This window comes from Leptopilina boulardi, unplaced genomic scaffold (genome assembly GCF_019393585.1).
Source record: "Leptopilina boulardi isolate dan_hultmark-lab unplaced genomic scaffold, ZJU_Lbou_2.1 LbouV2_399, whole genome shotgun sequence".
Classification (NCBI taxonomy): Eukaryota; Metazoa; Arthropoda; class Insecta; order Hymenoptera; family Figitidae; genus Leptopilina; species Leptopilina boulardi.
Window position 1 is genome coordinate 742,359 of NW_026137972.1, and position 26,692 is coordinate 769,050.

General features: G+C 25.4%; 2 protein-coding genes and 1 long non-coding RNA gene across 4 annotated transcripts; 1 reads left to right on the top strand and 2 right to left on the bottom strand.

The window, feature by feature from the left end:
* Positions 1-32: 32 nt before the first annotated feature.
* Positions 33-7,986, top strand: LOC127288967 (uncharacterized). 2 transcript variants are annotated; one of them, XM_051316690.1, is made up of 6 exons: positions 33-149; positions 343-519; positions 600-767; positions 6,258-6,431; positions 6,524-6,691; positions 7,609-7,986. In XM_051316690.1, exons 1-6 carry the CDS (start codon positions 105-107, stop codon positions 7,882-7,884), a joined length of 1,008 nt encoding a protein of 335 aa, XP_051172647.1. In that variant the 5' UTR covers positions 33-104; the 3' UTR covers positions 7,885-7,986. The 2 variants fall into 2 exon arrangements, with proteins under 2 accessions (XP_051172647.1, XP_051172645.1); XM_051316688.1 differs by lacking the exons at positions 6,258-6,431; positions 6,524-6,691; positions 7,609-7,986 and adding exons at positions 4,497-4,670; positions 4,870-5,040; positions 5,209-5,860.
* Positions 7,987-8,025: 39 nt separating this feature from the next.
* LOC127288963 (histone acetyltransferase KAT2A) lies at positions 8,026-14,780 on the bottom strand. The gene is made up of 4 exons (XM_051316684.1): positions 14,639-14,780; positions 13,757-13,862; positions 9,441-11,392; positions 8,026-8,774 (listed from the first exon to the last, which is right to left on the bottom strand). Exons 3-4 carry the CDS (start codon positions 11,377-11,379, stop codon positions 8,347-8,349), a joined length of 2,367 nt encoding a protein of 788 aa, XP_051172641.1. The 5' UTR covers positions 11,380-11,392; positions 13,757-13,862; positions 14,639-14,780; the 3' UTR covers positions 8,026-8,346.
* A 4,669-nt stretch (positions 14,781-19,449) lies between these two features.
* LOC127288974 (uncharacterized) lies at positions 19,450-23,239 on the bottom strand. Its single transcript, XR_007844113.1, has 5 exons — positions 23,090-23,239; positions 22,528-22,812; positions 21,647-22,299; positions 21,180-21,302; positions 19,450-19,490 (listed from the first exon to the last, which is right to left on the bottom strand). It is a non-coding gene; the product is annotated as an uncharacterized LOC127288974 (long non-coding RNA).
* Positions 23,240-26,692: the final 3,453 nt, after the last annotated feature.

Below are 26,692 nucleotides of genomic sequence, written 5' to 3' on the forward strand. Positions count from 1 at the left end.
AAAAAAGACGACGGTCATCTTGACTGCATAAAAGCGAATGCGTTTAAGAGTTCTGAGTCAGTTTAATGGAAATAACTCGTTAAGTAAATGATCATTGAATAAATATGCTAAGATTCTATATTATTCTCACGCTCACCTGCGTATTTCATGTAAGTTATTTTTCAAGTCCATATTGTATAGCAATTAACATTCAAAAGTAGCAAAAATATACAAATTGCCTTAAGTTAAATTTTTAATATTTTATATTTAAAATATTTTTTACTTAAAATTGAAAAAACAAGAAAGAAACATTTTTCGGTTTTTAAAATTAAACAAAAAATGTAACAATATATTTTTTAATAGGCCAAAGCTAATCCGATTGATAATTTATTGTCACTCATAAACGCAGAGCTACCAAAAATATTAGAGAATCATGACGAGTTTTCTAATTCGATAATAAGATCCGTTTATGCATTAAGAGACAGTACTTCAGATATAATATTTTCTGGTCCATGGAATGCAACGCTTACGTTAAGTAATGTAATAATTAAAAAAAAATTGAAAAATAATATTAAATTTAACAAAATACTTTTTAAAAAAAAATTTATTTACCCGACTAGATTTTAAGCGAAGCAGCAAAAACTTTAAATCAAAAGGAATGCATTGCTCGTAGACAACTTGAATGGAAGGCAAAAGTACCATCAATTAATTCTGATCTTTACAAGTGTGTTTATGATATTATAAAAATGGGTGATGAGATTCGAAAAAATATACAAAATGCATATGAGGTATCGTAAAACTACAAAAATATTTTACAATTGAAATATGGTTATAAAAAATGTGATTTTAATTTAAAAAAATTTGAAAATTTAATTGCAGAGAGGTTTGAAAATAAGAGAGGATCTTCTTAATGTTAGAAGAAGCTGCTCTACAGTGAATATTGTGCCAGATGAAAATTGCATTACCCAAACTGTTAATCGACTCAATGTTTCCTTTCAAAATTTACTGCTACTCGTTCAAATGTACAATATTGAGGCCCAAACGATAGTAGCAAAAATATTAAGCGCAGCTATGAACTGTAATGCAATATTATTGGAAAGTTTATTTAAAATGACAATCGATTATCAAGAAATTTTGAGAAAATGCATTGCTGATTAATATACTGCCGTACGAAATAAAAACTTACTTAACTCATATTTTCGTGAAACCGAGAAAATGATGAAAGACTGTTTGTCTTAAAAAACCTAATATAATATAAATAATTCTTTAATCTAACTTCACTTTCTAGGTAAATAAATAGAGTTCTTTCTAAATCCGTTGTCAAAAATTGATTATTTAAACAAATTATATTAAATAATTGAGATAAGTGTTTTTTTACACAAGCAAAACTTAGTTAACTCGAGTTAAGGAGTGCTTTCCGAAAAGGTAGGCGAGTTCGAGCCGCCGCTCAGAAGTAAAAACTCACCTAACTCAAGCTAGCACGCGAGGTGGGGGAATAAATACACATTATAAAAAATTTGTTTTTGAGTTAAATTTTATTCTGATTGTGATTAACAAAGATTATTTTTATTATTTTTAATTTATATATTTTTTTATTATTTTATTATTTATTAATATTTTTTTAAAAATTAAATTTTAATCAACATGTTTCAGTATAAAATTTATTACAATTAAAAATGTGTAGAAGGATTGTATGAAAAAACGGCGTTATTAGTGGAAAAACATTGATTATATTTGCTTATAATATTCAAATAACTTACAACAGCTGTTTATAATTACTACAACAGTCTTTATATAATAATCAACAGTAAAAAACTATTAATTAAACTTTTTAAAAGTAAAAAAAATCAAAGAAAATTTTGTATTTTTTTCGTTTTTTTTTTCACTTATTCACTTATTTATTTTTTTCTAAAGTAAACTTTTTCTAAAAAGCCGGTGCATTATTTGCAAGAATAACAAACCGGCATGATCATAGCACGCGAGATTCCGAACCAACCCGACGAGAAACCGAAGTTAAACGATGTTGAGTTGAGGAGTTTGCTTTCGAAACACAGGGTCTAGCTCACGCCACTTTTCGAAATAAATACTCACTTAACTCGAGTTAAGGTTTTCGTTTCGAAACTATGCATGAAATTCGACTACGTTTTTGACAGCAAAAATACTCAACTCGAGTTGACTGAGTTTTTGTTTCTTATATCATGCTCGAGCTATGACTTTCGGACTCCTTAACTCGAGTTAGCATACTTTTTATGTAGTATTTCTTCATTTTCTGGGTTTTCGACAATTTTTTATAATTATTTTTTTGCAATAAATAATTAAATAAAAATTTTTTAATAATACCATCAGACGCGTTTTTTTATTACGAATCCATTGATACCAAAAACTCATTTTTCGCCAAAATATGAGTTAACTAAGTTTTTACTTCGTACGGCAGTATAATAATAGTTATTTTTTATACAAATGCGTCAAATCGTTGATTGTACAAAATCTCATAATGTAAATTTAATATATATCACTTTATGTATAGAATCTTCAATTTCTAATTATTAATTTCATACAAAAAAATTTATTTTGTGTTATAATTAATAAATTAATATAATAAAAAACAAATACAGACCTCGGATAGACTTTAGGACACAAAAAAATCGTTTTAGTCGATTTTTTTTATTTTAACAAAATTTTATTGGTTAATAAATATTTTACTTTAAGTAACTAATGTTATTAGATATTAAATTCATTTTATTCATTCTGTAATGGAAATAATTCTATAATGAATATTATCAAGAAAATTTATTTCGAATATTTCTGAATCGAACAAATTGTAAGACAAATTTTCAAAATTTTATTTAAGTTAGACAAATTTCTAAAAAAAATTCTTAAACTTTTATTTTTATAATTTTTTCAAGTCTGATTTAAGCAATTTATTTAAATTTAAAATTTTGTCATAGTTTTTAGTTTTGATGGTCAACAAAATTTCAGGCAATAATTCAGTTTTACAGATTTAAAAAAAATTTTTTTTTTTTAAATAACAATAATTTTTGAAGAGTTAAATTTGAAATTTTTAGAAATAATTGAATTACAAAAGATTCTGTTAATTTTCAGAAAATAATTAAATTTTACAGAAATAAAAATAATTTATCAAATAATTTTAAATAACATTTTTTAAAAGTAATTGAATTTTCAAAGATTTACAATTTTGATTTTTAAAATTAATTGAAGTTCAAGTAATTTTTAATTTTAAATTTTTGATGATTTCACTAAAAAATTTATTAGAAATTGCAGACAAAAATACAATAATTTGAAAACTTTTTAAGTGGAAAATGGTTTTAGATAGTTTAATTTTCGAAGAATATTATAAAAATCGTTAAAAATAATTGAATTTCAGGAGAGTTATAATTGAAATTATTAAATTATGGAAAATTTTTAGAAATAATTAAAGTTTAAAAGCTTTTAAATTAAATTTTTTTTTAAATAATTGAATTTTAATTGGTTTTGAATTGAATTTTTGGAAGTAATTGAATTTTAATTGATTTGGAATCGAAATTTTAAAAAATAATTAAATTTTAGTTGATTTTGAATAGAAAATTTTGGAAATAATTGAATTTTAATTGGTTTTGAATTGAAATTTTAGAAAATAATTGAATTTTAGTTGATTTTGAATAGAAAATTTTGAAAATAATTGATTTTCAAAAGATTGTGTTAAATTTCAGACAAAAATTATAATAAGAGAAATTTTTAGTGATTTCCATTGATGAAAATTTTTTTAGAAATCACATAAAAAAAATTGAATTCCAAAAGTATTTAATTGAAAAATGCTTTCAGATAATTGAATTTTCGAAGAATATTACAAAAATCATTGAAATTTTTGCAATTAATTAGATATCAAGTGATTTTGAATTAAAAATTTTCGGTAATTTTATTTGCTAATCTTTTTTAAAATTATAAACAATTATTAAATTTTATAAAAATTTTAATTGAAAAATAGGATAATTAAATTAGTGAATAATTAAAAAAAAAAAACTGAAATATTAATTTAATTTTTTAAAAATAAAAAAATTAGTATCTGCTTATATATTTGGTTATAGATTAATTATGTTTTATAGGATCTTTATTTCTGTATTTTTTTCTTTTGACCTAAATATATGTGGTTGTTTATTAGAAAATTATCTGACAATAAAAGTCAAAATTTCTGCCGTTGTCTTTTAGTTCACAATACACTTTCTTTAATATCAAGTGAAAAAAATGAGTCTTTTAACAATTCACTTTTTGTTTGCTCTCTGTTTTTTTCACGTAAGTTATACAATTTAAGATTATAAATTTAAATTTCAATGAAAAATTCACTAAATTTGCGAAAAAAAAGTTTTTAATTATTTGTTGAATTAACCAATGAATATTTTAAAATTTATAAGAAAATTACAATACACGAGATGAATTATTATTTTTATCTTATACTTTATTTATTTCAATTAGTGACATATGTTCAATTATATTGTTATTTATAAATAATCAAAAAACAGGTTCAAGGCGAATCAACTTCAAAATTTCAAGCAATTATTAATAAAGCAAGTCAAGAATTAATAAAATATGATGATGAATTTTTTGGTTCGATTGTATTGTCATTAAGTAAATTAAGAGAAATTACTTCAGAAATTATGTTTCGTGGATGGAATGCAACTTGTACTCTGAAAACCGTAAATAAATAATGTTTATAAAAATAAAAAATAAAATAATAATAATAATTTTATAATAAAATTATTCAATTTAGGTAATACAATTTTGAAATATTAGATTTTTTTTATAATTTGAATATTATTATTTGCCATTATGCTTGCTTCATTTTCTTACTAAAAGTAAAAAATTAATTAACGAATTCAATTTGAATTAATGCAGGTTTTAATGAGAGGAAATATAAAAACAACCGAACAAAAAAAATGTATTAAATTTAAGAAAACACAATGGATCGAAAAATTACAAGTGTTCAATTCAAATATTTATGGATGTTTATTTAATTATAGAGAAATGGGAAATCCCATTCGACAAAAATTTCATAACGCTAAAAAGGTAAAATTAATTTTTTTTTTCTCAAAAGTGAAAAAAATTAGGTATTTTTTTTTGTTTTTCTGAAAAGAAAATAAATCTTTTTTAAATTATTTTAAAATATAAATAAAATTAAAAAAAAAACAAAATTTGTACGAAAAAATTTTTAATATTACATTTTTTTTTTGACAGGAAGCTTTTGAAATTGAAAAACAATTAAGTGAGGTGAAAAAAAATTGTTCTTATAAATCGGAACAATCGGAAAGTCAATGTATTTCTGATAATGTGAAAAAACTTGAAATTTCTTTTGAAAATTTAATAAAAAACGTCACATTTTACAAAGCTGAAGCTGCAACATTTCGACCGAAAATTTACGCTCAATCATTAATTTGTAATGCAAAAGTGTTGGACAATATTTACGATTTATCAAATCAATTTCAGAAAAAATTAAAAAATTGTGTATTATGAAACAAAACGAAGTTCAAAATTAAAATAAGTTTTTTATCCTTGGAAATATTTTTTTTATTTTGAATATGTTTGTTGTTATTATTATTATTATTATTATTATTATTATTAAAAGAGAGTATTAGTACATACTGCAATAGTAAAATATTGTGTGAATAGATAAAAATCAAATAATTACCATTTCGAAGTGAAATAAACAAATTTTTCGAGAAATAAATCGTAGCCTTTATGTCCTTCGGGGATTTATATATTTTTTTATTCTTTCTACATTTATTATTCAAGGTCGTTGTAATCAGATTTTTATTATTCAGTAATCAATTATTATTTTCATGGAAAATTTCCGTCTACAAAGCTTTCAAATAAAACTCATTACAATGTCCGTTAATTTTTAGTCTCTTTCAAACCTCCAATTAAAATAATTTTTTTTTCTAAAATGAAACTTTTTGAATTTTATATATTTTTTACTTTTTGCCTACTTCAGGTAAGCTTGTACATTGAAACTAAAATAATAACAAGAATTAATAATTTTTTATTATTATGAAATTTTATTAATTAAAAATTTAATGATTTCAAAAATTCAAAGGTTTAATAAACCTATTTTATTGAAAAAAATTCTTTGGTTAATTCAATGAATTATACTGAAAAATGTAAAAAACTTACTTTAAAGTTGTTTGTTGTATAATAATTTATTATTATTGCGATTTTTTTTACACTATTTATTATACAATTATTATTTAATTGATAAAAATTAAAAAATATATTTTTCATTATTATAGGTGAGAAGCGATTCACTAACTGATTTTAATAAAACAGTGAATGAGGCAATAAAGACAATTCTTAATTATGAAGAAGAATTTTCAAATTCTGTTATTCTGATGTTAAGTAATTTAAAAGATTTATCAATGGAGGTGAATTCGAAAGCTTTACAAGCAACTCTCGACCAAGCAAACGTAATATAAAATTTAATTTAATATTTTGATAAAAAAATAATGTTTTACCTAATTATTCATTAAGAAAAAAATTATAATTTTCATCTCTCTAGTTTTTCAATGAAAAAGTAGCAAAAATTGACCAAACAGTTTGCATTGATTCTACAAAAGATAAATTTGGTGAAAAAATTGTAAAACTGTCATTCGATCTCGATACTTGTGTTCATGTACCTAAAAAAATTGGAGATTCAATTCGCGAAAAATTCCAAGCATCACATCAGGTAATTGTAGTAAATACCTAAATAAATAAAATTTCTTTTGTTTGATATTTGATTATCTGTCGATAATGAAGATTTTTAATTTGCTGCCAAATTACTTAAGTATATAATGATAATTATTTTACGAGACTTTATCAAAATTTCTTTTGTTAAAAATTATAAATAACGTAAAAATGAACCTCAAATTATTACCAAAAAATTTTTTGTTTTATTTTTTTCTTAAGAAGGAAGAAAATATTTTCAGTTTTTATAAAATAATTTATTTGCATTAAATACTGCGTTATTTGTATTAAATAATTTAGTTTACTTGAATCAAGAAAATAAATTTATTGTGTCAAATAGTTTTTATTTGAATCAAACAATCAAATATTTCAGTGAAATAAATAAATTGTTTCAAATAACTCACTATTTTCGTTTCAAATAAATATTTATTTGATCGAAATATTTTTTACTTTTCATAAAATAATGTATTAGTATTAAATAATGCATTATTCGTATTAAATAATTTAGTGTATTAGAATCAATAAAATAATTTTATTATGTCATATAAATTTTATTTGTATAAAAAAATCAAATATTTGGATGAAATAAATAAATTGTTTTCAATAATTTATTATTTGTGTTAAATAAATTCATTTATTAGATTCAGTTAATTATTTAATTAAAACAAATACGTTTTATTTGGTGGAAATAAGTGCGATTCAAATAATTCAAGTTATTTCAATTAAATACATATTTTTTGTATCCAAATAAAAAATATTTTGAAACAAGTAAATATTTTTCATATAATTTGAATTACTTAAAAATCAAATATTTTTTTCACTGCAGTGAAATAAACAAAAAATTTGATAACAATGTAAATAAGTAGTGACATAAAAAATGTTTATCAAAAAATTGATTAATTTAAATTTATTTGATAGGAAACATTAAAAATGGCAGAAGATGTAAAGGAATTTAAAACCAGTTGTTCGATTAAAACCGAAAAACCAGAAGAGGAATGTATTTCTCAAAAAATCAGTAAAACGAAGAAAAAATTAAACATTTTACTGGATGAAGCAAACATGCTCAATATTGCTGGTGAAACATTAAAACCGAAAATTTTAAGTGAATCATTAAAATGTAGTGTAAAAGTATCAACTGAAATGTTTGAAATTGCCAACGAATTTCAAACACTTTTCAAAAATTGTATTGCATAATTTTGTCCTTTATTATCAAAAAAAAAACAAAAAATTACGGAAATATTACTTTAAATTAGAAATTTTATATAAACATAATTAATTTATTAATGTATACTTTGAATAAATAAATTTTTAATTAAAATCTAAAGAAAACAAGAATTCCCATTTTAAAAATATGATTTTTATTACACTTGATGAATGACAAAGAAACGTGAAATTCGAAGACGAAACCAAGTTTTGAAAATGGAGAAAAAATTTAAATCACTTTACATACATTTTTTTTCAAGTAGAATCAATTACAGACAATTCAAATGATGAATTGTACAAGATCCAATTTTTACAAATTTCAACCAATTTAATAACTTATAAGTCAATTGTAAAGTTATTACAATTTTTCGTTAATTGGAAATATTTCTTTTTCTCTTATATGAAAAAAATTAAATTAGGGAAATAAAGTTTTTTTTTAAAATAAAAATGACACTATTTGTCCCATATGCCAAGTTCCTTCATTTTTGTCTGAAAATATTTTTCCAGAGCATTCGCACATTTAAAATAATCAGTCTCTTTGCTATTGTAAAATCTGCAATTTGTAAATATTCTCGTCATATCCGCAATGAAGAGTCTCCGACTTACGTAATAACCATCTTTTAAACGATCAGACATTGTTTTTAGATCCATGGGATATTTAATGTGATCGTAATAATCGGGGACATATTCTTTGTCTACTGGTTTTAAAAATGGCCACGCGGTATTTTGCTTTTTCACGCTATTCAAAACTTCCTTCAAACTCGTGTATAGAGAATTTTTCACGTCCAAACACGCCTCAACTGGCTCCTGACCCTGCACTGTTTTAGCAACTTTTCTTGTTCTCGTTTGCCCGTAGCCTTTCCAACCAGTTTCACAGATTCCTGAAATTTTTTTTAAAAATAATTCCTTAACAGAATTTATATTCAGTAACCGAATTTTCATTTGTCTGATTGCAATTTTTTTTTTGATAATTCGTTCTTTTAATTTTTATTTTCAAAAATAAATAATTGAGAGGCTGCGTACAATAACAACGGTCGGTCGTTTTCGATCGAACCAAGATGATCAAAATGTGTAAAAATAAATAAAATAAAAAAAAACCAAAAGAGCGGTGCTAAAATATACTGTTTTTAATCCATTTTTAGGCTCATGAATTTTCAAAATTTAAGTTGCTCAGATTCCCTTGAAACTTATTACTCGGAGGTTTTTTGGGGTCGCTGATTACGAATCTCGTGTCACTTTACAAAAATTCAAAATGGCATTGGATTCATAATCATTGATCCCAAAAAAACCCCAAGTAACAAGTTTCAAGCGGATCTGAGCAATTTTTGGAAATCTTGTTCGCCATTTTGAATTTTGACAAACTGATACCAAGTTCGTAATCAGCGACCCCAAAAACCCTTGAGTAACCCTTTTTTAACACTATATCTTCAAAACAAAAGTTATGCTCAACTCTAAACGTTTATGGACTATGTTGAAAAAAATACACTTTTTGACCAGCTTGATTCGATCGAAAACGACCGGTCGCCCCTCAATTAGTCTTTACATACCTGGAATTGCCTCAACTGGGATACCTCGGACTCCTTCCTTGAAGCAAGTCAATCCAGGATGAACTTTCTGAATCTCCTGATGTTTCTGTTGAATGAGCTTCTTGATAATTTCCTTCTGCTTTCGTATCACCGCCAAAAATTCAGTGTAAACAATCTTGGGATTGAGCTCACAGTGCATGAGCGTTGCTTCCTCATAATCCTTGATGTAACCCTGATAAACAAGTCTCGGGAGTTTAAGACTGAAACCCTGCTTCTTAAAATAGCCAATCGCATATTTGTCCGCAAACGTCAGGAAATGGAGAATATTATTCTTGATATGGTAGTCCTTTAACATGTTCATCAAATGTGTTCCATAGCCTTTGACCTGTAAGTGACTGGTGACGGCGCAAAAAACAATTTCCGTGAAACCCTGCGTGGGAAACATTCTAAAGCAAATGCCTCCAATGGGTCTTCCATTCTTGATGAGTGCCAGAGTCTTGTGCTTCGGGTCGAAGACAAATTGCGAAATGTAATCTTTTGGCATTTTGGTGAGTTGCTGACAGAAGACATTGTGAAGACCAATTAACCAAAGCATTGTTTGCTTCGAAACTGGCTGAGTCAAACTGTTCCCAATCACGTGGAACTCTATCAGTTTTCTACTCTCCTCCATTTTCGGTGTCTCGTCCCGCGGGACATTTGTCGAGAAAAATGCATCCGGTCCGCACATGTAGTTGGGGTCGTCGATCCTCGCGACAATCTCCGCAATCACTTGACTTGAGAGATCCTCGAATGGCTCCTCGTTTCGCTTCTTTTTCGCATCCACCCTCATTTCCTTCTTCTCCAGCGGTCGCTTCAGGGAAGCACTCTCGCCAGAGGTGCTGTACAACCTGTCGAAATCGTTCCGCGAGCGTTCGGCCTCCTCCGCCGTCTGCAAATGCGGAGGCGGCGCCTGCTTGAACTCCTGACTCCAAATCGGCGAAACCTCCGAGTACAACTCCTCCTCGAGTTGTGACAAGAACCTGGGAAAGTGTGTGAAGACGAAGACGCGCTTCTCCGGTGACATGCGATCCCTCTCGCTGTGGCACTTCTCCATCAATTGTCGGCAAACGGATTTGAAAACCGCTCTCAGTAGAGTCCTGCCAAAAGCCCGAGTTGTGTCATAATGGGGCAGTGAATCACAAAATGCTGGCACTTGACAAAAAACCAGCCAGCGCGTGTAGTTAATTTTATACGCCGCCGCATCTTCCGTTGAAATCGAGTTTCGCAAAACCGTCGGCGTCTCAAAATTCCAATGATTCAAGCAGTGGAGAAACATTTTCGCCAAGTCGTGCATCACTTGCCACTCTTGCAGCGACAAGTGTCCAAATTTATAAACAACAAAGTTCGTAACTCCCTTTTCGATGCAGGTCTTTTCAAAAGGTGGCTGACCCAATGGTCCCTCGATCGCCGGTTTGCTTCTCGAGAAGATGGCCTTTCTGATAAGTTTGCAAAGATACAAATAAATTTTCTTCGTGTCCGGATCCTTTTCACTGTGCATACTCATGAAAATATTGTCCACATCGACAACCATTCCCAGGAGTTTATTAATGTCCTCGTCATTTTCCCGCATCAAATGTGACACGTGCTTCTCGAGAACATGATTGCATGTGCGACACGGATCATTGTATGTGGCGACGGTCACCATTGATGAATCTGGTTTCGGTGATTTGACAATCTGTTGATTTATACGCCAACCAATGCATTTACAGCCTTCTTCCTGACAGGCGCAATAATTGGCGAGTTTAATGAGCTTCTTCATTTTCGGCCATGAAAACACCTGTTGCTTGCGCTGTTGAATACGACGCTGATTACTTTGACGACTCACTTGCTGTTCACCGACTCGTGATGTGTTTGAATCGGGAGTGGCATTCGAGGGCAATTGAGGCACAAGTGATGCCTGCTCTCTGGTGTCCTCGGACATTTTCAAATTTACGCTTAAACAAACATTTATTTATCAACAATTCCTTGTCTAACAACAACAAAATTGCTGTCCCTAATTATGCATAATTTATTTCATAATAAATAATAATTGGTTACTTGAACCAAATAATTTTCATTTCAATTAAATAAACTGTATTTCAAGCAAATACAATTTAATTGATACAAATAAATATTTATTTGATAATAGTCAAGTAACCGATTATTTAAATAAAATACATTTTTTTTCAGTGCATCAGGCTTCAAAATGTCACACTTTTTTTTATTACTAATTAGTCCAGAATAATTTAATATTTAGACCCAGAGAAATTATTTATTTGAACCAAATAAAATATATTTCAGTTAAATAAATGCCTACTAACTTATTTATTTGGAGTAAAAAAAAATTTTATTTGTCAGAAATAAATTTTCCTTTGGCTCAAATAAATTTTTTATTTCAATGAAATAAAATATATTTGCAACAAATAAATGAGTTAGTAGGCTCGGAGACAAATATACCATTTCCCTGAGTGTAGTCCAGAAGTTACTAAATGGTTCTATTTCTAAAGAATATAAAATTATTGCTATAGGGAGACTAAAAAATAATGTTTGATTTAAACAAAAATAAAACATATTTTAGTTGAAAAAATTTTTTTTTAATTAAAAAACATTATACTGAATTGAAGAAAAAACAAAAAAAAATGGATTCAAAAAATTCCTTTAATATATGTGACGCGTCGCAAAAAAGGGTTCATTTAATGTACATGACTTTTTATTTAATCAAATTTTAAGTGATTCGAATTTTTAAATGACAAAAATTTAAAATCACTGAATTTTTAATATTGATAGAATATTAGCCGAATTTTTATTTGTCCGAAATTACAAATGGCCGAACAAACAATCGACAAAAAGATTTTGGCGCAATTTTTAAAATTGACCAATCACGATTTTCTTGATAATTTCTAATTGGTCAATTTTTGAAAATTGTGCCGAAATCGATTGCTTGTTCGGCCACTTTTGTAATATCGGTCAAATGAAAATTCGGCGTCTTAAAAATTCTGTCAATTAAAAATTTGTTCAATGAAAATTTGGATAAATTAAAATTCGGTTAATTGGAATTTCTGTCATTTAAAAATTCGAATCACATAAAAATCGATTGAATGAGAATTCTGTTAAATAAAAAGTCATTATTATGTAAAATGGCTGTAAAACAAAAAATCTGCCAAATAAAAAAAACGAATCAAAACTATTTAATTGGTAGAAAAACAACTAATTTAAATTTAGAGAGTATTTTTTTTACTTCAAAATCAAATTTTATTTTACTTTAAGCATGTTACTTTTCTGCTACTTTTTTTTAATGTCAGGGATCCATTTTTTCCGAAATGGTATTACTTCATACTTTTTTTAGTCTCTTACTACACTTCGAAGCCTGCATCATTTATCAAGAAACTTTGTAATCAACTTTTTAAAAAGTTGATCAACTTATATAGACTCTAGGATCCAAATTAAAATCAATACATTCGCTTAAGCGGACAAAATTCAACACTCTCAAAGTAGCAATTGGTTTCAGGCAATAATTAATTATTAAATAATTGTATCGAAAAAATTGATTTTATTCTTATTTCTATTTTCTAAAGTGAACTGTATTTTGGAATTACAAGTACATATTGCAGCAACAAAAAACATGTATTGATTTTAATTTTAATTCTAGAGCCTTCACAACTTTAACAAAATATTTATAAAAATCCAAAATCCACGTAACAGATTATTTAAACTAAATAAATTTTTGTTCAGTATAATTAGAATTTTTTTATGTATAAAAAATTGTTAATTAAAAAATAATAGATATTATGAGAGAGGTTATAATTTTGATTTTTAGAGAATTTCGAGTTTCATTTAAAAAAAAATTATTAACTATTTAATAATAATAATAATAAATGATTTTTATTAATTTTAATTTTTCAATTTAATTTTATTTAAAAATTTATTTATTTTATTTTATTACTATTTCATTGATTTATTTTTTTTATAAATTTATTTAAAATTAAAAAATAATAATGATAAACTAGTTAGTTACCAATAATACTAATAATTAATAAAAAATTCATTTTTTTTGATAGTAAAATACTTTTAATAATTAAAGGATATAATTTAAAGAACTTTCTTTTTATCATGAAAATCCTGTTAAATAAATATTAAAAGAAATAGTCGATTTAAGATAAATGAATTTCTTTAAAGTTAAATAGATTGTTTTCTGAGTAATATTATTCAATAGTCAAAAGTTTTTAAATATAATATTTATTAATAAAAATGCAGCAATATTGGAATATTAAATCGAAACTTCATTGTTAGAATTTTTTTTATACATATTAGAAACTTACGCGTTTGTCTGCAACGGAAAAGTTTTCGATAGACGAGTTATTGATCTTTTCTTTGAATGGCCATTTTTTTCAAAAGCATTTTTAATAAATAGAAAAACCTAAAAACCTGAAAATTTTTAAAAATTATATACAAATCACTGTTATTGATTAAAATTATATTTCTAAAAAAATTAAAAACTAAAAAATTTAATTAAATTTTACGAGTACTTATAGAAGTATAATATCAAATTGCTATTTTTTTTGCTAATAATTTTACTGATTAGCAAATTTTATTTTTTAAGTAAAAAAAATTAAAAGGATATTTTTGAAAAATTTTTAAAATGCCTAATTATTATTATTAAAATAATATATATTATATATATTATTAACAAAGTAAATATTATCAGAATATTTTTTAATTAAAATAGATAAAAAGCACATAAATAAAATATTATAAGAAGAAAAGTTATATTTAAAGTTTATTCAAAAAAATTTAACAAAAAACAATATTTTTTTAAAAAATTAAAAAAAAGGAGATACCAAATTTGATAAATATTATTTATCATAAAACTCAAATTTTACAACAGTGACAAATGGAATAACATTAAAATTTTTATAAAATTAAACAGTTAATTGCTAAATTTCACTAAAAGTAGTTGTATAAATTCTGATTATTTCAAAAAATTGTAATTACTTCTGCTTTAAAAAAAATGATTGTAGATTATAGTGCAGATATAATAAATAAGAAATATTAATTAAAACAAATAGAAGAATAGGGAAAAATGTGAAAATATTAAATTTTTCCAAAAATATAAAACTAGGTTAGGAATATTGATTTGCCATAAGATTTTAAAGAAAAACAATGTTAAGATATCATTTGAGGTAAAAACAAATTGTACTTGCCTTTCGTTAAAACGAGAAAATCCGAAAATATTTATTTTCACTATTTGAAAAATCTATCAATTTCAAAACAAACTTAAAAAATAGTGTTTGACATGACTTATTGACTGCGCCTACTGCTGCTGTCTGCTACTACAGACCAGGACAGGGTAGTCAACTCAAGATGTAATGCTGCTGCTGCTGTGACGTCATTTGGCATCTAGTAATTTCTTCTGGGGAAATTTAGTTTCTCAATGAAAGAGAAAATTTTCGGAAAGTTTCTCAGATTCAAAATTTCACGTTTGTTTACACGTGCTAACGTCGAGTTTCACAATTTCTATTTTCTAATCTAAAAGTTTTGTTCAAATTAAAGTGATGATTCTAATAAAGAGGAAAACATTCAGGGAATGAAATTCAGCCCAAAAGAAACAAAAAGCAAGCGATATTGTTCTCTTTTTATTGTACAAAGCTTGTGTCAACATAGAACTTAAATTTTCTGCTTCAATTCTATATCAAATTAAAAAATTATTCTCATATAAATATTGAGAAAATTGACCTTTTAAAAGAATAATTTTAAATATACCATGCATAAACAACGAATATTAAAATAATTGATTAGTTTTCAGCCCAAATTGCAATGCTAATGAAAAATAAGTATAAACATAACCTATAAATTAGAACATTCATTTATAGTTTTTATATTGTCGAAAAGAAAATAAAATGAAAAAAAATATATAATATTGCCATTGTTATTTTCACATGTTATTATACTTGATAAAGTACTCGGGAAGTATGCTGTGTCCTTGTTTTTCCGTGCGAAATCGGAACCGGCCCATCAATTCGTTAAAGTTTCGATTGGAATTCGTGCTCTTATGAATAGCAAATAATAAATAATGTCACTCGCAGTAACAATAATAATTTATAATATATTATATAATTAATATTTATTTATTTATTTGTAGTTAACGGTGAATTGTTTATTAACAATAGTACATATTGTTTATTTATTATAATATATAATATAGTAAATTATAAATTGTATAATACACGGAGAGAAATGGATTGTAACGCAGATGTAATCTACATCATACCATATATCTATTATTGAAATTTTTCTTATAATTTCCTACTTACAATTAGTATCTTATGTGAACAAGTAAAACTTTAAAGGATTTAAAATGTTTTACAGAATGATTAGCGTTTTTTTTTTAAATTACATCAAAAGTCTGTCCGCCAATATTTGGGTGGGCCACCCGGCTGAAAAAACTTGTACAAGAAAATGTACAAGTTCTTCACTTATACATGCTAAAAATGATTGCGCAGCTGTAAAGGCTTAAGAAAACTACTGCGCAGCCTTTAAAGTTTTTAATTTTTAATTTAAAGGCATAAATGAACATGTACAAGAACATGTTCCACATCTGGTACAAGAAAATGTACATGAAACCTGCACAAAAAAATATGTACAAGAACATGTACATTTTCTTGTCCAGGATCTTGTACAAGTTCTGGTACAAGAACATGTCTCAATTCCGGATGCTGAACTTGTTCAAGAACATTACTCGAACATGTACGAAGAAAATGTACAAGTTCATTAATGAACATGTACAAGAACTTATAGATTTTCTTGTACAAGTTTTTTCAGCCGGGCACTTCACTAATACATTTTTGACTAAAGTAATAGGGCGAAAATTATCGGGATTTTCAAGGCCACCCTTTTTATGTATCATGCACACTAATAACTGTCCACAAAATATACTTATGTGTATTATTATTCGTCTTTAAATTCCTTAAATCGTTAATAATAAATTTAATGATATTGAACAAAATATGAATTTGATTGCAAAAACAAAACCTTCGAGTTACTGAGGTTTTTGAGCTCCTAGGGGAGGGAATTGATATTTTATTTGACTTATCGAGGATTCACTTATAAAGGTTTTATTATGTAAGAAATTAAAAAAATAGTAATCCTTTGCTTTTTCCAGAATCTATTCCATTGTCCTTTACAGAAACTGTTATAGTTTCTAATCCTTTGGTTGTTTCAAAAATCTATTCCATTGTCTCTTACAGAAACTGTTGTAGTTCCTAATCCTTGGCTTGTTTCAGAATCTATTCCATTGTCTCTTACAGAAACTGTTGTAGTTTCTAATCCTTTGGTTGTTTCAGAATCTATTCCATTGTCTCTTACAGAAACTGTTGTTGTTCCTTTTGATGTCTCAATATAACAAGGGTAAGTTGTTGTAAAATATAAATTTAAATGATATAAATATGCCTTAAAAGCATCTAAAAGGAGGTTCTTAATTTCCATCGAGGTATTTTGCTGTAACTACATACTGAACATTTTTTTTATTAGTGACATAAAAAAATCATATTTGTATGCAATATAAAAAAAAATTATTGTGACAAAATTACCAATTTTACTTTTCTAATAAAAATGTGTCAAAATTAACTAAAAACAACAATGATTTCGTCACAAAAGCATTGTCAACAAAAATAAGCAGCATAAAATTATAAAAAATTCAATAAAAAAAAAATTAAGAAAATGTACCGAAAATCGCTAACAAATTTCTGAATTTTTTTAAATACTGTATTTATGGAAAAACTCTTTAAATTATCTAAAAATTATTGAGAGAAATTTATATATAATATATTGTTATTAATTGGTAACACTTACATAATTAAAATTTTCTTCAATGACATGGATCTAAAAAAAATTAAAAAATTACAAATATTAAGACCATAATATATAATATTCATATAAAATTTGTTATTAAAGATGTTAATTGTTTTTTGTTTAAATCCACTATTTATTTTATAAATTCACAATTATATGAGGTTTCGCCCGTCAACGTCGGGCCTCATCAGATTTAAGGAGGTTCATCCCAAAATCGATTTTCTACAGATTTTTTAAAAATTTTTAAGATGTATTATTGACATCACTTTACATGTGTTGTTCAAATTTTATTGAATTTTACCGTATCATTTTCAAGATAAAAATTGATAAAGTTTGAAGTTTTACATGGGAACAGTGAAAAACATGAAAAATGACCATGTTTTCATTAATTAAAAAAAAACGGTTCTACAGATTTTTTTAAAAAACTAATATGTTTTAAATTATGAGTTTTAACAGTTTTTACAAAAATATGAAATTTTTTTACCGTTTGGTTGTGAAGTAAATGTTAATCAAAATTAGCAACTTTTGAACTTATCCCATGTAAATAAAAGAAAGAAGAGGAGAAACGGCAACATAACCTCTAAATTGGCCAGTGGAGCTCAACTTTTATGGACTATAGCTGTCGGTTTTAAACTTACGGAAAACCCCTAATAGAATGAGTACCGCTTGAAGGGATGAACCTCCTTAAATATTGGAATTAAATTTTTATAAAAATCTTTAAAAATTTAAATTTAATTCCAGTATTTAAATCTGATGAGACTTGACGTTGACGGGCGAAACCTCATATAATTGTGAATTTTAAAAATAAATAGTGGATTTAAACAAAAAACATTTAACATTTTTACTAGATTAAAAAAATCCAAAAAAATTATCATCTGCACTAAAATATGTTATTTTTAGAAAATATTTACCATTTTAACAATTGTTCGTATTTAATGCAATATTTCTTTTTGTATTAAGAATTATTGACTATAAAATTGTATTAATGAAAGTTGAAAACAATTTTGATATTTACAAAACATAACATATTTTTTTTACATTAGGAATTTAATTTTCTTTGTGCAACACCTTAAAGAAAGGCATTACTTTACATGCTTGTAAAGTAGGCGGAAAACATTACTTTGCTGTACTAGTGCAGAAAAGTACTTTGAAGGATGTTTACAAGTATGTATATACCCAAGCAGCACTGTATATCCCCTGAATATCCCTTGAATACCACCGTGGAATATTCCCATGATCTTCTAGGAAAATCAAAATGTCCGCATCATGGGAATATTCCACAGTGACATTCAGGGTATATTCCAGTGACATTGAGGGTAATATTAAAGAAATATTCCAGTGATATTGAGGGAATATTCCACGGTTATATTGAATTTTTTTTTAATTGTTGAAATAATAGAAATATGTTATAAATTGTTATTTGAATAAGCAGGAAGATTAAAAACACATTTTTAAAAAAAATTCAATGTAACCGTGGAATATTCCCTCAATATCACTGGAATATTTCCACAATATCACCTGAATATCCCCTCAATGTCACTGGAATATTCCATGAATTTCACCGAGGGTAATAAATATAATTTATTAAATTAATTAAATATAATAAAATATCAATAAAGTAGAACTTTGACTTTTGCTCTCTATTGGCAGTTGAATTTGTGTACAAAACTAATTATATAGAAATTATTACATATTTTATGAATTTAAATTGTAGCTTGTTATTTACTTAATAAAAAGCATTTTCTCTAAAGTGGTATCGCACAAAGTACTGTGTGTAACGCGTACGAAAGAACATTTTCCGACTTCGAGCAAATTTTGCACTTGTCGGAAAACATCTTCTTTCGGTACTTGGTGCATAATATATTATTATAACTAACCCATATTTTGTTCTCATTCAAACTTAGGTTTTTTTTCAGGCTCATACAAGTTTTGTTTTTTTCGAGGGACCACAATCCTTGAAATGCATATAAGTTATTTCCAAATTAACTGTACTCTCTTGAACATCTGTATTTTCATTAATATTTATTATCTTTAATTTAATATCATCTATTACATCATTGCATTTTTCAACGGTTAACTTCCTTGTCGGACAATTTTTTATTATTTCGAAATTTTTTAAAAAAAGAGTCACATATAACTCATGTATTTCGTTAAGTATCTCCTGCAATTATAAATATTTGTGAATGTAAGATGATATCCATTTTTCTATAATTATTAAATTTTAATGAAAATCATTTTTATTATATTTCTGTTTTTAATTAAAAAATTTTTTTTTTGTTCTTTATCGCGTGGTTTATAATGTAAAACAGGCAGTGCAGAAAAAAATGTTTTTAATTATCAATATGCTTTTTATTTTTTTTGTTGAACAAAATTGCATATATCAAAAGTACATATATATGTACTTTTGATATATGCAGTTTTGAGAGTATATACTCTCGAGAATGTTTTTTCGAAATATCATAAAAATCGGAGCGGACTACGATTTTTCCAAAACCGCTAAACCAATCGGGCTGAAATTTTTAGGGATTCTTTATACATACAACAGGGTATTCAATTCATATGACCATTTAGCTTCCTCATCATGATACACTTATATTCAAGATTAAAAGAAGGATTACAACTAAAATAGCGATCAATTTTACAAATATTGGTAAAATGTAAACTTTATATTTATCAATCGATTCGTTTTTATGCCAGGAATACGGTGTTGACAAAATTTATTAAAAATTTTCATGAAAAAAAAAGTTATTTCAAAAAATACGAAAAAAATCTTTTTTTCAAAAATTAAAAAATGATATAATTTATAGATTTTAATTAAAGTATAGACTTTATACAGATTAATCAATTTGTTTTAATCCGAGAAATCAGTTTTTCGAACAAAAAAATTATATTTACAGTGTAAAAAAATTGTTGGTTAAAAAACGTATTTTCGAATTTTTGAAAAAGTGACATAAAAAATTATGCATTCTAGATAAAAAAAAGCCCATATAACCCATTTTTAAAAAATCGAAAATCGAATTTTTATTTGACCAAATTTGAAACCCCTTAAATCACGATTTTCAGGGAAAAATCATCGCCATTTCTAGAAAATTTTTTTTCTTCAAAACCCTTTATTCACGCACGAGGTGATATAATATACTAACGGGATTTTGGTTGTTTTTTAATTTTAGTTAAACTCTGTCTGATTTATCGTACCCATAGTCACTGCAAGCAGCTGACAAAAAAGTGTTTTAGTGCAAGGTCTACAGTTTCCACAGTTACTAACATTTTTTAATATAAAATTATTTACAAGTACATAGAAATATGTACTATTCGATAAAATAAACTTCGTTTAAAAAAATTTTTAAAAACGGCTAAATTTTTTTTTTAATTCTTTATTTTTTACGCTCTTAAATATCAGTAATCCCTTAAATATAACTCAGACAGCACGTAAGCTTGCAGCAAGCTTGACGCTCAATATTGCCAACCTTGCCGCAAGCTTCAAATGTTTCACCTAACACAAGCTTGCATGGTAAGCTTGCCGACAGATTGCAGTGTAAGGTTACTGCAAGATTGCATAATAAGATTATCGCAAGCTTGCATGGTAAGCTTGTGGCAAGGTTGGTGCAAGGTTGCTAATAACCTTGCCCAATCAGCACAGCAGTATACAAAAATAAATTTCTTCCCCTCCAAATTTTTTCTTTATATTCCGCAAGCTTGCGCCAAGCTTACTGAGCAATCTTGCGATAATATTATTGTGCAATCTTGCAGTAATCTTACACTGCAATCTTTCGGTAAGCTTACCATACAAGTTTGAGTTAAGTGGGACATTTGAAGCTTGCCGCAAGGTTGCTGCAATGTTACGTGCTATCTGGGAATGCTCATTGGTTCACTCACAAAAGAAAGACCACTTACCCTTTTGTTGTTTAGAACTATTTCAGAGTTTGTTATATTGCTTGGTACAAGGTAAATTGAGTTACTGAATTTTGCCACTTCTTTTTTATCAATATTTTCAACAAAATTCGAATAACTTGTTTGCTGCAATTACATATTTAGAAAATTTTATTTTTATATTATCTTAATAAATACCCACACAGCACAACATAATGTTGTAAGGCAATAAACTCACGGCCCTGATTGTTAGATTACATGTAAAGGTTGTGGTAAGCTAACGCGGTAAGGTTATGGTAAGTTAATATTGTGAGCTTACCACAACCTCTACATATAACCTTACTATCAGGGCGGATATATTTAAAGTCCACCGTAAGTTTACTACAGGCTTAAGACGTAATCTTACACCCCATACATATAATGATACGATAACCTTACAGCAATATGTTCCCACACACACTAACTATAATTAGTTTGAAAATTTTATTTACCAAATTCATTTTAATATTTCTTGTAGCATTAGAATCTTTGAATTTTTCCTTACATCTGTAGCATTTTTATTCATACGAGTTACAAAATCTGTGACATATGATATAAAACTTTTCCCAAAACTTATTATATCTACATTTATAAGCAAGGGAAACTTTAAATTTAATTCTTTAATATAATTTTTAAAATCCTGTATTCCATTTGTCACTTCTGATGTCTCAGTATAACAAGGGTAAGTTGTAATATATAAATTTAAATGATAGAAATATGCTTTAAGAGCATCCATAATCATCATTTTTAGGAATACCAGACTATTTTCCTGTAATTTTTTTTAATATTAGCGTAGTAAAAAAATCATATTTATATAGGTACAATATAAAAATAATAATTTAACAGAATCACCAATTCTACTTTTCTAATGAAAATGTGTCAACATCAACGAAAAACAACACTGCTTTTGTCACTAAACCAACAAAAACAAAAATAATCGGCATAAAATCACAAAACATTGAATAAAAAAATATTAACAAAATGTACCGAAAATCGATAACAAATTTCTGAATTTTTTTAAATACTATATTTATGGAAAAGCACTTTAAATTACCCAAAAATTATTGACAAAATGTATATATAATATTGTTAATTGGTAATCGGGCTAGAAGAAAAAATAAAATATAAACGCATATCAATATTCATATAAAATTTGTTATTTTTATAAAAAATTTACTATTTGAATAATAATTCGTATTTAATGCAATATTTCATTTGTATTAGAAATTATTGACAATAAAAATGATATTCATGAAAGTTGGAATCAATTTTTAAATTTACAAAACATAACATATTTTTTTACATTCTAAATTTAATTTTCTTTATAACTAACCAATATTTTGATCTCATTCAAAGTTGGGTTTTTTCGCAGGCTCAAACAAGTTTTGTTTTCTCTTTCTAACATATCCGTATATTAATATAACATTAAATTATCTGTCATTTCTTGTATTGTATTTACATCTATATATTCAGGATACTCTGTTTTGTATAATCTAAGGTCATTCATTTCATCATATAATTTTTCAATGGTTAAATTCCATGACGGACAATTTATTATTTTTCCGAAATTAATATAAAAATTATGTATATATTCCTCATACATTTGCTTAAATGTCCACTGCAATTATAAATATTTGTGAATGTAAAATGATATCCATTTTTCTATAATTATTAATTTGTAATGAAAATCTTTTTAATTATATCTCTGTTTTTAATTACATATTTTTTTATTCTTTATCGCGTGGCTTACAACGTTTTTATCAAAATCTAAAAAATAAATCTCAAGAAAAAATTGAAAAGAAATTAAGAGTTTTTTAATCACAGGAGATTCGTTAAATTGTATTACTGAAATTTTTAATTTTTATTTATTTAAAAATAGTAAGTGATATAACTACTAAGTCCTGATATGAATAATATGCTTCAGTAAAAGTGACAGGTACGAAAAGACATCTGGAAAGAAAAAAAATAATTGCAAAATGTTTATACATTTTAAAATTTATTTTTAACTAGAATTCAACTTTTCAAATTTTGAAAACTTTCTTAAACACTTGCTTTATATACGAATGACTTTAATGGTTTTTTTAATATAGCTGTAAAAAAGTAATATTTGAAACATGTATCAATCGTCTTTAGATAATAAATTATATTGTCTTTTTTTACAGCTGAAGGTAAAACTATTGCGACTTTATTTTCATACAGGTTCATCATTTGTTTGATAATCCACCATTTGCATGATTATTATTAATTTTTTTTAATAATCGTCAATTTTTAATTACAATCATCAATTTTTATGATAATTGTCAATTTTTTAATGATGAATCATCTCAATTTTTATAATAACTCATAATTTTTCTGACATTCATCAATTACTATAATGGATAACAATTTCTTACGATAATCCTCAATTTTCATATTGATACTATGATAAAAATCAATCTCTATACTTTATATAAAAAAAATACTCAATTTTATATTAAAATCCATAATTTTTATTATATTCATCAATTACAATAATAGATAATAATTTTACTAAATTTTTATTTTGATTCTTAATTACTGTGATAATAATAAATTTTTATACTAATTTGTTGAAATATATTTACTGAATTTTATAATTTCTCAATTACTTCAGTCAGAATAATATTTTTAAAGTTTTTTTTTAACGATTTCAAAACTTAAGTCGTAAAAAAATTAAAAATTGCAAGGCAACAATAATTGTTTTTAATCTTTTCACGTTTCTATATTTTTCTTACAAGAAGCATAAAAATATTCAAGGATAACAATATATTTAATAACCTTTCACATATTGTCGAAAATTATTTTTTGCATTTTTTAACGAGTTTAAAACTTTTCTTTCTGATAAAATTAAGATGCATTCAAAAAAATATATATTTTTTTTTAACAAGTTTTCATTCTTTTATTATCGGTAAATTTAATTTATTAGCAAAATATTAATATTCATCAATTACTATTAATATTTGTTAATTTATTATATGTTAATAGTCAATTTTCATTTTGCTTCTCAGTTTCTGAGATAATAATCAACTTTTATACTAATCGTCAATTTTTATAATCGAGATTATAATCATCAATTTCTATAAAAATTCTCAATTTTCTATTATAATCAACAATTTTTATATAATATTCAGCAAGTATTATAATAGTTTTCAATTTATATGGTAATCCTAATTTTCGATGATAGTTTTCGATTATTTTAATAGTACTCAATTTCTATAATAATCCTTAATTTTTAAGATGATTATTTTTGAATAATAATCTACAATTTTTATGATATTCATCAATTACTTTAATATACAGTTATTCATTAATAGTTAATACTCAATTTTATTTATGATTCTCAATTACTATGATAATAATAAATTTTTATACTAATTTGTTGAAATATATTTACTGAATTTTATAATTTCTCAATTACTTCAGTCAGAATAATATTTTTAAAGTTTTTTTTAACGATTTCAAAACTTAAGTCGTAAAAAAATTAAAAATTGCAAGGCAACAATAATTGTTTTTAATCTTTTCACGTTTCTATATTTTTATTACAAGAAGCATAAAAATTCAAGGATAACAACATTTTATATTCTTTCAAATAAAGTGAAAATATTTTTTTGTATTTTTTAACGAGTTTAAAACTTTGCTTTATGAAAAAATTAAAATGCATTCAAAATAATATATATTTTCTTAAATTTTTTTCAACAAGTTTTCATTCCTTATTTATTGATAAATTCAATTTATTAGCAAAATAATAATATTCATCAATTGCTATTAATATTTGTTAATTTATTATGACTGTGATACTAATCAATTTTTACTGATAGTCGAGATGACAATCATCAATTTCCAAATAATAATTCTCAATTTTGTATGATGATCCACAATTTCTATATAATAGTCATCACTTATTATTATAGTCATCAATTTTTATTGTAATCCTCATTTTTGACGATAGTTTTTGATTATTTTGATAATATACTCAATTTCTATATACCAATCTTTAATTTTTCAATGATAATCCTCGATTTGTATGATGATAATAAATTTTTAAACTAATCCTCAATTTTTATGATAATTGTCAATTTTTTAATGATGAATCTCAATTTTTATGATAACTCATAGTTTTTTGAATATTCATCCATTACTATAAGGGGTCGTGCACATAATACGTCAAGCTGTTTTTACTCTTTTTTTACCCCCCCCCCACCCCATGTCACACTTGGTTCCATACATTAGCGTCATTTTTTCTATGGGTCGTCACAAATCTCTAGAACCCCCTTCCCCCTGTACGCGTGACGTATTATGTGCACGAACCCTAATTAATAACATTTTCTTACGATAATCCTCAATTTTTATTTTGATTTTCAATTACTGCGTAATAATGATAAATTTTTATACTAATTTGTTAAAATATATTTACTCAATTTTATAATTTCTCAATTACTTCAGTCAGAATAATATATTTAATTTTTTTGTAACGATTTCAAAACTTTAGTCGAAAAAATATTAAAAATTGCAAGGCAACAATAATTGTTTTTAATCTTTTCACGTTTCTATATTTTTATTACAAAAAACATAAAAATCGAAGGATGACAATATTTAATAATCTTTCCACATATTGTCGAAAATTATTTTTTGCATTTTTTAACGAGTTTAAAACTTTGCTTTATGAAAAAATTAAAATGCATTCAAAATAATATATATTTTCTTCAATTTTTTTCAACATGTTTTCATTCCTTATTTATTGATAAATTCAATTTATTAGCAAAATAATAATATTCATCAATTGCTATTAATATTTGTTAATTTATTATGTTAATAGTCAATTTTTTTTTGCTGCTCACACACACACACAATTAAAAATAACTTTTGAAATTAATGCATTTTTAAAGAAGTTATTATCGTTCAAAAATAAAAAATGATTAAAATTCTGAAATTTCGAAAAGTAAAAAATTGAAAAAAAAAATAATGAAAGTGAGTTTCAATTAGTACTAAAAGAAAAAAAATTTTCAAAAAAATCGGAGATGTAAAGTGGTGTCTGATTTGGCGTTGAAAACATCTTATAGTGAATTTTTTTTATAGATTTTTTAATTTTCTTGTCGCATTTCCGTTAATACAGCTAAGTAAACCAATACTTGCACTAAGAACTGAAATAATATGATAAATCAAATATGAAATTAATAGTAGTAAAAAATTAAATTACAAAAATTACTTTGCATACATTTTTGATAAAATTGTGTCCTAAATTGTTAAATCCATGCATAGAAGGAGATAAAGGTTGTTGAGTCAACTGCAAACTAAACTGTTCTATCTGGTCAATTAAAAAATAATTAATATTATTTAATAATCATTTTCAACTGAATGTGAAGAATAATTGTTTTGTTTTTATAAGTTAAAATTTTTAATGACAAAAATATTCACCTCTTTTTCTAATGGTCCATTGTCAGCGTCATTTCCTAAAGATTTCAAATTTAGAATAATGTGCC

Excerpts from the sequence above, each read along its gene's own strand:
- LOC127288967 (XM_051316688.1), top strand. The coding sequence starts at position 105 with ATGCTAAGATTCTATATTATTCTCACGCTCACCTGCGTATTTCAT. Across the intron at positions 768-4,496 it reads ATATACAAAATGCATATGAG|GTTCAAGGCGAATCAACTTC; the intron begins GTATCGTAAAAC and ends ATCAAAAAACAG. Across the intron at positions 4,671-4,869 it reads CAACTTGTACTCTGAAAACC|GTTTTAATGAGAGGAAATAT; the intron begins GTAAATAAATAA and ends GAATTAATGCAG.
- LOC127288963 (XM_051316684.1), bottom strand. The coding sequence starts at position 11,379 with ATGTCCGAGGACACCAGAGAGCAGGCATCACTTGTGCCTCAATTGCCC. Across the intron at positions 8,775-9,440 it reads CCCAGTTGAGGCAATTCCAG|GAATCTGTGAAACTGGTTGG; the intron begins GTATGTAAAGAC and ends AAAAAATTTCAG.